Source organism: Juglans regia, chromosome 6 (assembly GCF_001411555.2).
Source record: "Juglans regia cultivar Chandler chromosome 6, Walnut 2.0, whole genome shotgun sequence".
Classification (NCBI taxonomy): Eukaryota; Viridiplantae; Streptophyta; class Magnoliopsida; order Fagales; family Juglandaceae; genus Juglans; species Juglans regia.
The window spans coordinates 28,386,464-28,404,109 of NC_049906.1; the positions used below are offsets into that span (position 1 = coordinate 28,386,464).

Below are 17,646 nucleotides of genomic sequence, written 5' to 3' on the forward strand. Positions count from 1 at the left end.
GAGTTAATACTATAAAAAATAACAAATATTAAGTTCTCCGAGTTTATACGAATAAAATTGATTTTTATACAAGTTGTATCATTTAATAATCGATGATAATTTTATGTTAACGAGCGGCTCATTTAACAAACGAATCGAGCCAAATTCAGCCTATCATGGGCGACCTGTCGAATAGAACTGTTTATGTACATAGGCTGAACACATGGTATATAATTCAAATTATTCTCCAACACTAGAGCTATGAAATATTAAATATTATTGGTAGAAGCCACTATTCATAGCAGCCATTTTTGCACACATTATGTGTCAAAATCTACACCACATGTTTGTTAAATTTAAAATTAGAGATGGATGAGAGAGATGATGAGATAGAGCGGAAACGAGAGAGAGAGAGCAGAGATGAGAGAGAGAGCGAGCAGAGATGAGAGAGAGCGAGATGAGAGAGAGAGCGGAGATGAGAGAGAGCGAGATGCGAGAGAGAGCAGAGATGAGAGAGAGTGAGAGCAGAGATGAGAGAGAGCGGAGATGATGAGAGAGAGTTGATGAGAGAGAGAGACGGGAGAGAGATGCTGGTGAGAGAGAGATGAGAGAGAGAAGCCACTGCGTTTGAAGGAAGGAAAAAAAAAAAAAAAAAAACAAGTGGATGAGAGGCATCCACGTAATGTGTGCATTGTGTGCACCACTACAGTGGATGCTCTCTAGCACTTCTCCTAGAGCTATATCTCATTGCCACCTTGTGGGAATCCTCATTTGCCTCTCTTTACATGTATCACATTTCACTGTAGATAACTTAGCATCTCTACATCACCTTGGCTCTATAGTATGTGTTCTGCAATGCTTCGGACTGCTTGGGCAGCATCTCTTTCAGGCAATATTTACGCAATTATATATTAAAACGAGAATATTTTTATAAAATAATGTTAATTTTATAACTTACTTTATAAAAAAATTTCATATTAAAAATGGTTGTGTAAATAATTGTAAAAAGAATTGTGTGTTTATCACCACTATTAGAAACTTATGACATGACTTTTTCTATTTTTTTTTTAATTTTTTTTGTTCGTTATTGAAGTCTATTGGGCTTGAAATCTGTTGCACTAAACTAAGGTGCGGTTTGGATAATGAGATGATAAGATGAGATAGTTTTAGTTGAAAATTGAAAGTTAAATAAGATATTATTAGAATATTATTTTTTAATATTATTATTGTTTTGAGATTTGAAAAAATTGAATTGTTTATTATATTTTATATGAGAATTTAAAAAAATTATAATGATGAGATGAAATATTTTCACTATCCATACGGAGCCTTAACTTTAGGTGTTTTGCTAACTTGAGATAATATCTTAACAATATGATCATGATTATACTTTCCCACCATTTTATTAGGACGGGAATAATTATCATTACCGTTTCAACCGACGCATCAAGAAAATGCAATTGTTCGATGACCATTATCATATTACTGTATACCTTTTAACTGTTTTTCTTAAGTGCAATTATCAAATGCATTATTAAGATGTCTATAAAAGGAAGACTTGTGAATAAAAACATAAAAGCATATTTGTTAACATTTTAATAATAATTTGCCTTCTAAAGATAAATTTGAATAATATTTCTTTAAAATAAAAAAAGAATGTATATGAGTTTATGTTAGAACTAAATTTATAATGTTTTCATAGGTTGATTTATAGTTTAGTTGGTATGTTTTAGGGGCACGTATCTGACAATACAATGCTTAGATTAATATAAAGAAATTCAAAAAACATTTCTAATATTTTTATAAAAAAGATGCTTTAATCATAAATAAATTTATAAATTCTTTTTGTTTGTTATTGAAGCTAATTGGGCTTGAATTCTGCTGCACTGAACTAAAACTTCAAGTGATTTACTAACTTGAGAGAATATCTTAAGAATATGACCATAATTATACTTTCTCACAATTTTACTAAGACGGAAATAATTATCATTACCCATTTAAACCGACGCATCAAGAAAATGCCATTTTTGACGATCATTATCATATTATTGTATGCTTTATTATTGTTTTTTGTTAAGTACAATTATCGAATATATTATTAAGATGTCTATAAAGTAATTCAGGACCAGACTCTCTTTTCATAGGAGTGTTCTTTCCTCTCTTCGTAGTTTTCCTACCAAACCCTTTTGACCTAACCAGCGTCCTTAAGGAAAACCACGCAACCATACCCCACCACAATAACTCCATCACAGAGTTCGCTATTACCAACCTCCCCACACCAACCATTCAACCATGAAAGAAACCCAACCTGACATTGACCATCTCATCTCCCAAACTGAAGCTTTAACTTGGGATGACCTTATCCTTGAGCCAGTAAAGGAAGCAACAACAATAGTCACGAATCATACTCTTGTTCGAAAGCTTGTATCGGCAAAGCCCTTAAACAAATACACTTTCCACACTGCCATAAAGGCCATATGGAGCTTCATCACATGACTTATTATAGAGGATATGGACCAAAACACAATCCTGTTCACCCTCCCCACTATACAAGACAAAAACAAAATTTTCAATCAAAGGCCTTGGAACTTCAAAGGCTATCACATTATCCTAAAAGAGTAGCTCCTAGGACAGAGTTTACAAGAAGTGGACCTAAGGTATTCAACGTTTTGGATACAAATACATGGACTTCCTCTTGAATTGATGACCCAAGAAAATGCAAAGAAGATCGGTAGAGTAATGGGTAACTTGTTGGGATTTGACCACATTGCAGTTTCTATCAAAAGATTCCTAAGAATAAGGGTTGAAATAGACACTTCAAAGCCTCTACCAAATGGTTTCATTCTTCCCCGACTCAATAGACAACCTGCAAAAATCACATTCAAGTACGAGAAACTTTCAGAGTTTTGCTACATATGTGGGAGACTTGACCATGTGCAACAATCTTGCCCTTATGTAAATGGAAGTGACGTTGAACCTTAATATGGTCAAAGCATGCGTGTAGAAGGACAAGAGCAAAAAAGAACCAACAGAGTGGAAGAAAATCTGGTAAACACACCCCTTTCTGAGCTTTCAAATCCCAAGAGACTACCTTTGCTACCTCCAATCCAAATCAACAAACCAATGAACAACATCAACATCTCAGTTAAAAACTATCCTCTCAAGCAATTCCAGAATCAGCCTTTGTATAAAGGAAAATGTAAAATAATACCAGAAAAGAAAGGAGAATCTAGTGGGCAAATTAACAAGGTTCAACAAAACATGCTTTTCAAAGGTGGAAGTAGTGCATTTTCGGACTTCGGTACTGTTCTTCTTCTACTTGGGATTCAGCCATGCAACGACACAGAAACTCCATGCAAATCAACCCATACACGTGGCATTCATTAGGACCAACAGACAAGCCATTCAAAGGGCTTAAATGACAGCAGCATAAAAGAGTACAATCTCAGTCCTTTGCCCCATCCAGTCATGTCTCCTACATGGACGGTCATTTCTTTCAGCCTCTTATAGAAAAAACAACAAAACAGTTCAATTACGTGGCCTCACCAAAAACCCCCACAACTTACCCTTGTACTGTTGCAACGCAGCCAAAATCGCAGCTCTCGTCCCTGCCTTTAAATCACCCCTCTGAAATTCTGAACCAAAACACAACAATTGAAGAAAATAATACAATTAATCCAGAGCCATCAGTTTTCTAGCAATTAATATCACAGTTTAAAACAGTCCACAACCCCAACGTAAACCTGGCCCAAAACCAAAAAGTTTCTCTATTGGTAAGCCCATCGGGTCGAGCATGCATAACCTTCAGCCCAGAACAAATGGAAAGCAATCCATTCCAGCCCCAAACATTTAGCCCATTTTAGGCGAAAATTAACCCATTCAAATCAACCTCAGCCAATCCGTATCAGCCTCAACCCATGCCTAACCGAAGCCAGCCTATACCCCAACATCATAATACCAAACCTCACACAGATAGAAACCTATTCGCCCTAACCAAAAATTACCAGCCTAGCCACAAAAAACCCATTACTCAAGCATCCCATTTCAAAACTTAACAACGAACTAAACCAACATCTGTGTGAAACACAAGCCTAAACCATCGGGAAGTTGAGCACAACCCCAGCCGTCCAAGAGATGCAGCCTAAGTTCTATCATCCCAGTGGATCTAATCAGTGAAGAGGAAACAACTAGCAACATTCCAAAGTCTTCCTAGGTAGCAGAGTAGATATCAAGAGAAACACTTGAAGAAGTCTTCACTACCTCTCAGGACCTACCATTAAGCAGGAAATGACGTGTCCCAAGGCGCAATACAAAGAAGCACAAATTCACACCATACAATCTGGACAAGGATGAGCAGCATGGTAACTTCTCCAACTTTCAAGTTATGGACCTATTCCCTTTGAATCCAATGACCACAGTGGCAAGGTCAAAACTGCCACCAGAGAATCCATGAGGATATTGACATGGAATAGCCGGGGTATTGGTCGACCCTGTGCAATTAGAAATCTCAAGGCCAATATCAGAAACCCCAACCCTGATGCTATCTTTCTTTCAGAAACTCTTTTGCAGTCTGTAAATACTACGAATATTGTGAATAGGTTAGGTTTCTCCCACTTTTTTTTATAATCCCTCATCTGGGAAATTGGGAGGTCTTTTGTTTATGTGGTGTCTTGGACTTGATGTTGAGACTGTTTATATTTTTAGTAATGTAATAGCCATGTTAGTATACTCTGATCTAGCTTATACCCCCTGACTTCTGAATTTAGTATACTCTCCAGCACAAAAAAAACACAAGCCTCACTTCTGGATTCTTCTAAATTCACTCACTGCAAACTACTCTGGCCCTTTGATTTCAATAGGTGATTTCAATACCATTCTTAAGCAAGTAGAAAAAATGGTTGGGAAGCCTTTTGCATCTACCTCTTCTCCGAATGATCTACAAAAATACATGGACAATTTTGGCATGATAGACTTAGGACAATCTGGCCCTCACTACATTTGGACTAATAATAGACATGGCCATAACAACATTAGAGAAAGACTTGATCGTGGAATAACAAATCTCAACTGGAATAATTTGTTCCCTGATGCCTCAACAAAAACCCTTCCTAGGGCGTCCTCTGATCACTCTACAATTTTGTTGGAAACCACAAGAAGTCAAAATTGGAAAAAAATCTTTCAAGTTTGAGGATTTTTGGACAAGAGATCAAACTACCTTTGAGGTAGTAAAGAAAGCGTGGCATACAAATTTTGTTGGAACCCCTGCTTACATCCTCACAAGAAATCTAAAAGCCACCAAACAAGCCTTAAAATTCTGGAATATCAATTGTTTTGGTCACATTCAAAAAAAAATAAAAACCCTCAACAATACTCTCAATGAACTTCAAAAATCAGAGCGAACACAAAACTCAATCATTTTGGAAGAGGACATCAAAGAAAATCTCATTGATCTGCTTAAAAGAGAAGAATCCATCTGGCGCCAAAAATCAAGAAACACTTGGCTAACAACCACGGTCCTCAACACAAAATTTTTTTCACACCTCCTCTACCATTAGGCGCAGAAAGAAAAGCATTAACATTTTAAAGTTGGAGGACATGCAATGGACTTCTGATCCCTCAATTATTAAAAATTCCAGGAACACTTCCAAATGATCTATAACACTTTTAATCCTAATATTTCCGATGAGATTAAATCTCTATTCCCAAACAAGATTATGGAGTCTGAGAATGAATTCCTTTGCAAAATCCCTTCTGATGAGGAGATCTTAAACACAACCAAACAAATTCCTCCCTCAAAAGCCCCTAACCCAAATGGATTCACTGGTCTCTTCTACATTACTGGAATCTAATCAAGGATGATTTGCAAGCTGCCATACAAAGTTTTTTCATCCATGAGAAAATCCTTAAAGAAATGAACCATACTAATATTGCCCTTGTTCCCAAGATTGAAAATCCGAATGCTGTCCATCACTACCGTCCCATAAGTCTATCCAATGTTTGTTACAAAATTATTGCAAAAATATTGGCAAATAGATTGAAGACTTTACTGGGCAACATCATCTCTCCTTATCAAACAGCATTTGTGCCAGGCAATGAAGAGAGGCAATGAAGGAAACATGGCCATTAAAATCGATATGAAGAAAACATTTGACTTTATGAAACGACCATTCCTTTTCTCTGTTTTTAAATCTCTTGGGTTTAACCAGAAATTGATCAATTGGGTCAAAAAATATATTTCTACGGTATCATACTCCATCATCATAGATCGCTGACCTACTGGTTATTTCCATCCCACTAGAGGTCTTAGGCAAGGAGATCCTCTATCCCCTTTCATTTTCATCCTTGGTAGTGAGATTGTCTCGAGATTGATTCTTAGAGAGGAAATTGGCAAAAACTTGGAAGGGATTAGAATCTCTAGACGAGGCCCACCACTCTCACACCTCCTGTTTGCAGATGACCTCATCATCTTTGGATCGACAAATACCCAAACTGCTAAAGCTTTTGCAAATTGCCTTGATACCTACTCCTCTTGGTCTAGACAAAAAATCAACTTTGGGAAATCCTCCGTCCACTTCAGCAACAACACTCACATTAGAAAAAAAAAAGGGAAATAAGAGAGATTCTCAACTTTAAAAATTCCCCACCAAAACTTAGATACCTTGGTCTACCCCTCCTCATTAAAGCTTCTAAGGAAAATCTTTTAAAGATATTCTTGAAAAGATTCAAAACAGAATGCAAGGATGGAAATAAAAAATTATTTCTCAGGCTGGTAGAACTACTTTAATCAGAACAGTAGCTATCACAATTCCTTCCTACCTAATGTTTACCATGTGGCTACCAAAGTCCATCACAAAAAAATGAACGTTTCTTTTCGTAGATTTTGGTGGGGTAAAAATTATCAAAATACCAAAGCTTTCATGCCCAAATCCTGGAAATCCATCTACCAACCTAAATCCTTAGGAGGACTGGGTCTCAAAAACAACACACTCTTCAACAAAGCCCTCATCTCTAAGTATGCTTAGCACATCATAAACAACACTAACAATCTTTGGAAAAATCTTCTGGTAAACAAATATCTAAGGAATACTTTTTTTTTCTTGAAGTAAATCCTTAACAGCTGACTTTTGGTTATGGAAAGGCCTCCTAAAACAAAGAGATTTCATTAAGTCAAGCTATTGTTTCCAAATCAATAATGGTACCACTGTTAGAGTTTTGCTTGACCCTTGGATTCCTATGTTGCAAAACCACCTACCCCAACCAAACTCGAACAATCATACCAGAGTGTCCAATCTAAAAGTTGCGGAATTAACCCTTGAGCAGCCTAGAAGATGGAACACCATACTCCTACATGCTCTTTTCTCCAATGATACTATCAATGAGATCCAAAAAACTCTCTTTCTAACTATAACTATTCAACAAGGGATGACAAAATCAAATGGACACATCACTCAACTGGAAATTTCTCTGTCAAATCAGCCTATGCTAACATGATAAACAACCAGCAAAATAGCTCAACCTAACACTCAACTGAGAATTGGAAGAAACTATGGAGAATGAAAATGCAAGACAGGCTAAAGCTCATCCTCTGGAAAATTCATCATAACATTTTGCAGACCATATCTCTTTTAAAAAGAGTCCTTCCCCTTGGAGATGACCAAATACTCTGCCCGTTATGTAAAACTGAAGAGGAAAGCCTTACCCATTTGTTTCTAAATTGTCCCTTCTCAAGGATTCTATGGAGACAATCACAATGGCCCATAAATATAGATCAGTTTGCAACTCAACCTATCTCAATTTGGATCAAAATCATCCTCAATCCCATCACTGAACTGAACCTGTCAGAAGATGAGACACACTCTTTCCAACTCTTTGCCACCCTTGCCATGGACAGTCTTTGGTTCCCAAGAGATCAAGTAATCTATAACTCAATCATCCCAACCATTGAGCTATTTGTTCTCAAAGTCTTCAATGCTTTCAATGAACATACCAAAGCCTGGCAAGGAAAAAACCATCAAGAAGAGTACTTAAGATCACACCCACCCGAAGGCTTCCACCTTTTAACCTTTGATGTAGCAGTCAAAAGTCATGGTAGTGTAGCAGCATCAGTTTGTAGATTTGAAACGGGAGATCCAGTCCTTGTAAACACCACCTTTCTGCACAGCACAAATCCCAACATTGGAGAAGCTACAGCGGCACTACTTGCAATTGAAGAGGCACATAACATAGGGTTGAGCAAGATCTTTATTCAAGGAGACTCAAAGCAAGTTGTTCATGCAATAACCAGAACAAAACAACCAACTGATTGAACAATGCATACCATTATAAGAGACACCAAGCATCTGCTTAGCAAATTTGAATAATGGTAAATGAAGAAAATACATCGATCTCAAAATCGATGCATGGACAATATTGCACAGTGGGCAGCTTCCAAACTTCTTTATGGCAACATGCCCCTTATAAGCATTCCCCATTGTCTACAATCTTTCTATAGTGGGAAAGACTCTCCCACCATTTTTAACAAGACTGCATTATTTTGTTGCTTTGGTTAATCAATAGATCTTGCTTAGAAAAAGAAGAAGAAGAAAAGTCTTTAAATGGAAGACTTGTGAATAAAAATATAAAAGAATATTTTTTAACATTTTAATAATATGTTGCCTCCTAAAGATAAATTTGTAAAAGGCTTTTTTAAAATAAAAACGAATATGTGTCTGTGTTATAACTAAATTTATAATGTTTTCATGGGTTGACTTATATGTTGTGAAAAATATTGTGTATAAATTATTTTTTATTAAATAAAACTTTTGCTGATTTGTTTCTGGTCTATTATTTATTAAGATCTCGTTGGTTTTTATAGTTAAAAATTGAATAAAATATTATTAAAAAATATTTTTTTAATATTATTTTTATTTTAAAATTTTAAAATTAAATTATTTATTTTATTTTATGTAAAAATTTTAAAAAAATTATAATAATTAGGCGTGAAGAACTGAATTTGGAATAGATATAAAAGAAAACTTTTGCTAATTTGTCTGTGGCCCGTCATTCATTAAATAATTTGAACCAGTGGAAAGAGAGAGTGAAGGAGGAGAGCCTTCGAAGTTCGAGGTCTCGTAGCTAAGCGCGATACAAGCTTGTTTAATTTCCATAATTTCTACTTTTAATAAAATTCATGGCGGAAGATTCAGAGAAGAGGTTCCATTCGATTATGGACAAGCTCTTCTACGCTCCCAAATCCGTACCAAGCTCCTCCAGGTAACTTTTTTTTTTTCGTTCATAATCTCATCCTTTTTTTTCCCAAATTTTCTCCTTTCATTTTCCGTTTGGTTCCCGAGAGAATTTGAGGGAAATAGAAAAAAAAACTGAAGTTTCAATTCTATCCTAATCTCATATCTTTAAGAGTTGGACAGTTCATTCAAATTTATGAGCTGAAATTTGAATAATTGAATTTTTCATTTTTGGTAACTTTAATGAAGCTTAAAACGTTTTCATTCTTCCTTTCTAGGGTTTATGAAAAATTTAATGGAGCGTTACCTGACAGTGTAGTGTTTATTCGATTCTTTTTCTCTGATATGTTTGGTTTGATATGTCGGGAGGCAGAAAGCGTCCAAATACATCATCGGCGTTGCCACTAATGGATCTCAAACGGAGAGGGGTTATAGTTGAGGGATCGCAGCAGCAGTCATCAGCTTCGGCTGGAACGTCTCAAGCTCCGCTGTGCAGGCCGTGGGACCGTGGAGACCTTATGAAAAGATTAGCCACTTTTAAGTCGATGACATGGTTTGCTAAACCCAAGGTTCAGTAATACCATTCCATCTTTTTTCCCCTTTTTAATTTATAAAACTGGCTAGAACTTATGTTATGATAAGATTGTGAAGACATTGTCTGTAATTCATACCTCTATTATTCTTTTACGTTTGACAAATCGCTTCAGAGGTTTAGTAGTAGTTGACGAGAGGGTAATATTATAATTCTGTTTGAATATCAGCTGACTATGCGGGGTCTTCAAGAAAGGAATTAAATTTGAGGTCAAAGTTTTTTTTTGGAAGGGGAAGGAAAGAACTTGGATTGGTGAATCTACTTCCTTCTGATAAAATAAATAGCAATATATGGGGAAATTATGTCCCCACGTCTCTAATGTGACCCATGGTTTACCACAACAAGAAAGTGAGGGCTGTGACGGGTAGCGATGGAACTGTGACCACTTCAGACGGTGCAGACAGTTCTCAAGCACTGTCCCTCCAACTTTTGCATCTAATATAAGTTTGCAGGAGAGAGAGTCTGGCTGCCTAACATTAAATAGGGGTTCATTATTAACTCTGCGTGGGATTTAAAAGAGCCCCTTTCAAAAATTCCCCGTTCAATGGGTTTCCGTTCTATGGTTTTTTTACTGTCCCCCATTTGCTTACTGGTTGGAGTGAAAGGTAAAATTGCTGCAGAATATGAATTGGTCGGAAAAGGCATCGCTTTCGGAGGCATCCTGTTTTTTTCGTTGAATATCATACAATAATCGTAGTCACATCTATTATTTGACTGAAGGGATACAGAAGTGGGTTATGAGGTGTGGTGCCATTAGAAATAGGTATGTCACTGGCATATTATCTTTGTATTGGCAGCTGGAAGATTTGGATACAATCTTGGTGTGCTATTGCCAAACAAGTAGTTTTTTTCTGCATCATATCTGGAGGGATTGCAATAGCATTGTATTTGGAACGAGTAATGGGACAAAGCATACATTCAAAAGGTCTGTGAGCTAGTCTGGTGGAACATGTACTTTTTGCCAAGGGCTTGCTCTCAGCAATAGGGTTTGTGAGCTAGTCAATGCATGCACTTTTTGCAGTTTTTATCAATATTTTTTGTATTTATTTTGACTTGGTTCGGTTGTAAACTCTAGGTAGGTACTACTCATCTATACATCTTGTGTACTTTGGCTATGCCTTCTTTTCTTATGAATAAAAATTCTTGATTACCAATAAAAAAAATTCTTTTGACATGGGTACATAGGGTCACATACTTTTTTTGGCAGTTCCTTGCCTTGATGGATGGATTTCTGTTTCTATTTTCGTTTTGGAAACTGAAAAGAAAATCATTTAGAATGTGGGCTTTGAAGAGAATAAGTAATAATAAAGATATATTTCAGGTATCAAAGTAAAACATGTTGCATATCTAATTCCAAAAGCTGTGTAGAACAGCATTGAGACATTTAATTTTTTTGGGTGTTTTAAAGAATTAATGTCTTTTGTCCACTTTGGGTGCTTATGTTCTTGATGATATTCCAGACTTGAGTTGCTTAACTATTTCTTTTCAGACATGATGAATGGCCCATCATTTTCTGTGAAGTTGCACATAAAGCTTCTTTTGATGTTGTCAGGTTGTCAGTGCTGTGAATTGTGCTAGGAGAGGCTGGGTCAATGTAGATATGGATATCATAGCTTGTGAAGCATGTGGGGCACGCCTCCTCTTTTCCACTCCTTCATCTTGGACCCAGCAGCAAGGCATGTTACTGTTATTTACAATATTGTGAACTATCAAGCCAAGCCGTGAATGGTCCAGCAACCTTTGGTTATGTTTATAACATTCGGTACTGTTTTATTTGCTATTTCAGTTGAGAAAGCAGCCTTGGTATTCAGCTTAAAACTAGACAATGGACATAAATTACTCTGTCCATGGATTGACAATGCCTGCGATGAAGCACTGGCACGGTTTCCACCCATGACACCTCCAGTTTTAGTTGATAAATACAGAGAACGTTGCTCTGCCCTCTTAGAAATTTCAGCTCTTCCTGTAATATCATCTTCAGCCATTGAATGGATGAGAAGCCCTCAGCTGGAGCTGTTTCTTGAACAGTCTTCAATGCAGGAATGCGGCGATGGATCTGCCGTCAGTTATCCAGTAGAATATCTTGACAATGAGTGTAATGCAGAGTCTGCTAATTTGTATTATCAGGTATGAACTTGTTTTCCTCTAAAGGTGTATGCTAAATTGTTATATATGAATGTATATGCGATTTCCTTTTAGTGTTCACATGGAATACCTTTTTTTTTTATATAGGTAGTTTTCACATGGAATACACATGATGCTTTTGCTGTTTTCTCATGTATTTTAATGGTGATGGACCTAACATTTCTACAGTCCCCATAAACTTGTCTACTCTCCCACTGTCTGTATTTGGTTGTTAGCATCTTATTAACCCACTGCAGCATTAGAAGATTTTTGTTTCTTGTCTCCAGTGATTAACTTGGACTGATATTTATTCTGGTGCTTCTTACTTTCAGTTTATGTTAATCTTATAAGCTTGAATTTATTCTGGAGTATATTTTGATATAGCTTCTGTGTCTTTAATCTTTTTTGCATCACTTATTCACATCCACCTACTTTCAACCTTTCACAAATAAACATTTTTCAGTATTGATATTCTCAAGTTTTATGTACTTTAATACCAAATTATGTGCTTAATACTAGTCATAAAATTAATAATGTGATTTTATCATTGACATACTCGTTTGATAAATTCTTATAGTTTTTAGTTTCTTACCATTCTTGGTTAAGTAATGATGTCTTGAAGGATTTGCAGGCACAAAAGCTCATAAGTTTATGTGGCTGGGAATATCGTTCACTTCCTTATGTGGTCAACTCCAAGGATGGAGCTTATCAGTCTGCTGAAAAATCCAGTAAAGTAACTTCATCTCATATTGTTACCAGTAGACAAAACCCTAGCGTCAATCTTGAGTCTGCCAGTATCAAGGAAATTATGGAGGCAGACGAAAATGCCAATGTTTCTACACGAGTACAATCTGATCCCAATTCTGTTGTCTTAGATTGCAAGCTTTGTGGAGCCAGTGTAGGATTATGGGCTTTCTCTACAATTTCACGGCCTATGGAATTACTCAGATTAGTTGGTTACATAGATGTCAATAGGGAAAATGATTATGGAACCCATGATTCAGGGAGTGTAGCCTCAAATGGTGCAATATCATTGAAGGAGAGACCAGCTAATTTAAATTTGACTATTGCAGGGGGTCCTCTACCAACAGGACAAAATTTTAAAGCGACAATTTCTTTGCCTGTTATTGGCAGGAATTTAAGGGCTCGGTTTTCTTATGATTCTGAGTTTAGAGATCGTATAGGTGCTAAGCAAGAAGGTATTCAATCTGATTCTCAGAATAAGAACATGTTTCAGGAGAAAAATGACCACACAGAGAACACCCCTGGTGAACAAATTGTTCGGCAAGAATTGGGGCTGATAGAGAGTGAAAAACATCATGATGGACTGGGTAGTTCTATCGGCAATGACCAGATACTTTGTTTGAGCCATGATATTAGTGAAAAAGGTGAAGCTCTTGGAAAAGAGAACAACAATAAGATGCTATTGGAAGCAACAAGTCTCTCTGGGCAAGAAGGATCTTCACCTGGAGTTGGTATGCAGGATTCTACTAAAGAAAATCTGATTGAGAGCACAGAGAATGTGGTACAGAGTTCCTGTCAGAATGGTAAGTGTCCTGAAAATTTAGATAATGCTATACCGGATATTTCAGCTGCAGAGGATCCTAGTAGCTCTCAGATTATAGACCCTTCTGTTGTGGCACCAGAAGCCAATGTCACAAGTAGAAATGGTGAAAATAGCAAGGATGAGTCATCAGCGATGGTTGCATCCAGCAACTGCAGTTTACAACAGTTGTCAGGAACAGATATACAAAACAAAGAAAGTTCTTTAGCTACCCGTTGCATGCAAACTTCTGAAAACAATGAATTTTTTACCTGTCCTACAGGTAATCATATTTGCCTCGATCTTTGATCATGATTATTAACTGAAATTTGATACTTAGCGTTTTTGCTTATTTTACTTGCTGACTAACATGAATATTGTATGTGCAACAAGTAGTGGAATATTTTTTATCAACTGCTCGCACACCTTTGCTAGTGAATCTTTTATGCAACTGCATATGATATTGGGTCGATACCAAATACCCTCATTTGAAACCAGCACCTTGGTTGAATCCATCTGTTGGTTCTCCCATCCATCAAGGAATAAACTTCATATGAAGTATTGCTATTGTATGGCATTAACTGATGCAGAATCTGCCTCACCATCAAGTCATAAACTTCACATGACGTGTTGCTTTTGTATGTCATTAACTGATCTGGAATCTGTTGTAATCTCTGTTTTCCATGCCCAGGCATATTTTACCTGACTATAAGAGAGGAACCTATGAGACTAGTTTTGCCAGTAATGAATTAGTGGGCCAGATATAGTTGTTAGGAGAATGTACAGGTTATATCCATTGTACATCTAGAAGATTGTATGAAAAAAAGAGCTGCTAGGTTGCTTATGATACGCATATGAAATGATGGAAAGTGACGTGAATTTGGAAATTTGGTGGCAGTTCTCTGAGGCTCGAGGCTGAAGTTTTCCTCTATGGAGAGGTGGTGGACTAGAAATTTTTTGGACATGTCCAGGTGGTTGGTTATTGAAACCATTCATATTTAAGCACATCAACTATATGCATATGAATTCCTTGCACAAACAGGGGGATGGAGTAAAAATCTGTGTTGGTGACTGCATTTTCTACTCTGCACTTCTCCTGGGATTTCATTTTGATAGTGGTTTTTCATGGGATTGCATGCTGATGTTAGCTTTTTTCCCTATAATCCCTTTATAGAAAACAGCAGAAAGCTACATGATATCTCAATGTGTCCAGAACATACGAGGAAAAGACCAATTTCAAAATATTCAAGTTGTGTTGCTTTTAGTGCCTGCACGCCAAAATACAATGTTAAGGCAACCATGATCATCAAGATTTGTTTTTTTCACAATTCAAATCCCTGCAAAAATGCCATGGTAGTCCATGACACCATCCTTTGAAACTAACCATTCTTCTCCATAATTTATCTGTTATAAGTTCTATGGCTGCTGAACTTTGAGTGTATGGCAGATGGCTTCTTCTTGCAAATGCATATATGCTGTATGCATTTGTCACAAAGTGTCTCCTTCTATTTTGCTTCTCTTGTTGATTTTTTTATGTCATCTGATTATTAAAGAAGACTTGAACAATTATGCTTCTCCACTTTCAGGAAAAAATCTGAAGCGAGTAAGGTCAGACAAAGCAATGGAGTTTGACCCAATCAGGCAGCACAGACATTTTTGCCCCTGGATTACATCAACTGACAATGGGGCACCTGGATGGCAACAAACACTGTCTGCTTTACTACGTCAGAAAGGGTTATCTCCTTTACCTCGGAATTCTCCGTCTGCCTTCACAATTGAGGTATTTCCGAACCGTCTATCCTCTGATCACTCTATGGGAGTGCCATGGTGAACTATTATTATTATTATTATTTTTTAATAGAAGAGGACGGTACCTCAATTTTATTGATAACCCTCACTTATGGCGGAGGAATACCGTGGTTACAATCAGATGCCTAGGGTTACATATAATTCTAGAATCCATACCTAGGCATCAAAAAAATATATAGACTAACTCAAACCCTATACAGTTATTCAATATAAACAGACACAACTCAAATCTTAATGAATCAATTTAAACCAACTAAATCTGCATAAAACCGAATAATGTACTAAAAAACCTGCATAAAAACCTGCACAGAAATTGCATAATCCAAATTTGGTCTTGCCAAATAGCTTCAACAAATAATAATAAGAAGAAGACAAAACGAGGAAGTGGAGAATCACAGAACCATACCCATGGTGAATTGCGATAACCAGTTCTACCATTCTAGATGTCCATTGGAATTTATTCTGCCATGTTTCTTGGCGACTCCAAGACTTGGACTATGTTGAAGTACAAATCACTCCACTTCACCCTAAGTGGGGTTTAATAATCTGTCTTGTTCAAACTTTGTTATTTATGATAAAAAATCTGTGCCAACATAATATAATGTGTTTGGTTGGGTTGGGTTGGGTTTGATTTAATTTTTTAAAATTGTCATCCCAAGGGAATAATTATCTTTCTGTTTAACATTTGTTTCAGGTGGATGATCCCATCGCTTCAGTTAGGAGGCTTTTTATGTCTCCGCCTGCAAAAAGAACAAAGATGTCTCCTCCTTCCAGCTGATTTTGCTGTGCCCTCAATGGTCTATGGGGAAAAAAAAAAAAAGACTGGGTGATGTTTGATTTCTGCCCTTTCTATTCGGTAGAACTCTTGTGAGCTTGAGATAATGCATTTCTCCTGACATGCGATCAATTTTGGGAACACCTGAAAATGTTGTATTTTTACAGTTAAATAGGTCTGTCAAAATAAAGTTTATCACCAAACTACTGCTTGTACCTTATTTTGGAGGCAACTTACAATGTCAAAATAGAGTGTATTGAGACTTTTTTAGGGATAACAGTGACTCAAGTTGTTTTACATGGAAATATTCTTTCTTCCAGCAAAAAATGAGAAAACATAGATGGTTGATCGGGAACAGCATTCATAGTTACTCTATTAAGTCACAGTTTATGACAACCGACTTCAAGTGAGAGCGGTAGAAGCCTCTTTCTGTGACAACAGCACTTAGGGGTGGGCAGCGGGGCCCCGCACTCCGCTGCCCAGTCCACCCCCCCGGGCATGGGCAGATGAACCCCCATCCTCCAGATCCCCAACCCTGCCCTGTATATTATAATTCAAAAAAAAACCTCTGGTCATCAAAAAATGATGTCGACGTTTTGATGATTTTTTTTTAATATTTTTATTTTTAAAACAACTCATATCAAAACGACGTCGTTTTGATAAGTTGGTTAATCCCCTTCCTCCGGCCCCCACTTTCAGAATCTCTCTCTCTCTCTCTAACCCTTGCAGTTGCTGCTCTCTCCTACTTTGTAGTTTGTCGGTCATATGCGTTTAGGCCATTCTCCATCGTTGTCCGTTCGTCGCACGCCTAGTCTGTCGTCGAAGGTAAGTTCCTGTCGCAGACTCGCACACCAATTATGTTTTTTTTTTTTTTTGAGTTATGGAGGATGAGATTGTAAATTGTGTGCTATGAGGGATTGAATTGTGCATGTGTTTTGATGTTTGTAATTTTTAAATTGTGAATTTGAAATTCTTTAGGGTTTCAAGATTTTGAAACCGCTAACATAATTAAGGGTTTCGGATTGAAACTTCTAAATTAAATTAGGGGTTTTGATATTGAAACCCCGATCTGTTTGGGGTTTCGATATCGAATATTGAAATCCCGTTCTGTTCTGGGGTTTTGATATCGAAACTCCGATCTGTTTTGGGGGATTGTTTCATGGTTTTAATTGTTACTGTGATGTTTGCTTCATTTTAGATTTTTCTCAGTTTTGGGGAATGTCTAGTCAAATTTTAGTGCTAGCTCTCCTACCCCTACCCCAATACCTAACCCTACCACATCTACCCCTACTAACCCTTCAGACCCTAACCCTACAGATGCTACTCCTATCCCTACAGACTCTTGCCCTGCCCCCTTGCCCCCACAAAGCAAGAAACATGTTTCAAGAGTTTGGACTCACTTTACCAAACTAGAGGGTGGTGACCTCAATAACCCCCAAGCTAATTGTAACCATTGTGGTAAAGTGTATGGATGTCACTATAGGAGACATGGTACATCTCAATTAAGGGTACACTTAGAAAAACAATGCAAAAAGAGTCAATATTAATATTTTTATAACAAAAGAGTCAATCTAGACTAGAGATAAAACAATGGTGGATG

General features: G+C 37.0%; 1 protein-coding gene across 2 annotated transcripts; it reads left to right on the plus strand.

Moving 5' to 3' along the window:
- The first annotated feature begins 9,013 nt into the window (after nt 1-9,013).
- LOC109005593 lies at nt 9,014-16,345 on the plus strand. 2 transcript variants are annotated; one of them, XM_018984604.2, is made up of 7 exons: nt 9,014-9,231; nt 9,577-9,772; nt 11,348-11,471; nt 11,582-11,922; nt 12,551-13,745; nt 15,049-15,242; nt 15,966-16,345. In XM_018984604.2, exons 1-7 carry the CDS (start codon nt 9,149-9,151, stop codon nt 16,047-16,049), a joined length of 2,217 nt encoding a protein of 738 aa, XP_018840149.2. In that variant the 5' UTR covers nt 9,014-9,148; the 3' UTR covers nt 16,050-16,345. The 2 variants fall into 2 exon arrangements, with proteins under 2 accessions (XP_018840149.2, XP_018840150.2); XM_018984605.2 differs by having other exon boundaries at nt 9,027-9,231; nt 9,573-9,772.
- Nucleotides 16,346-17,646: the final 1,301 nt, after the last annotated feature.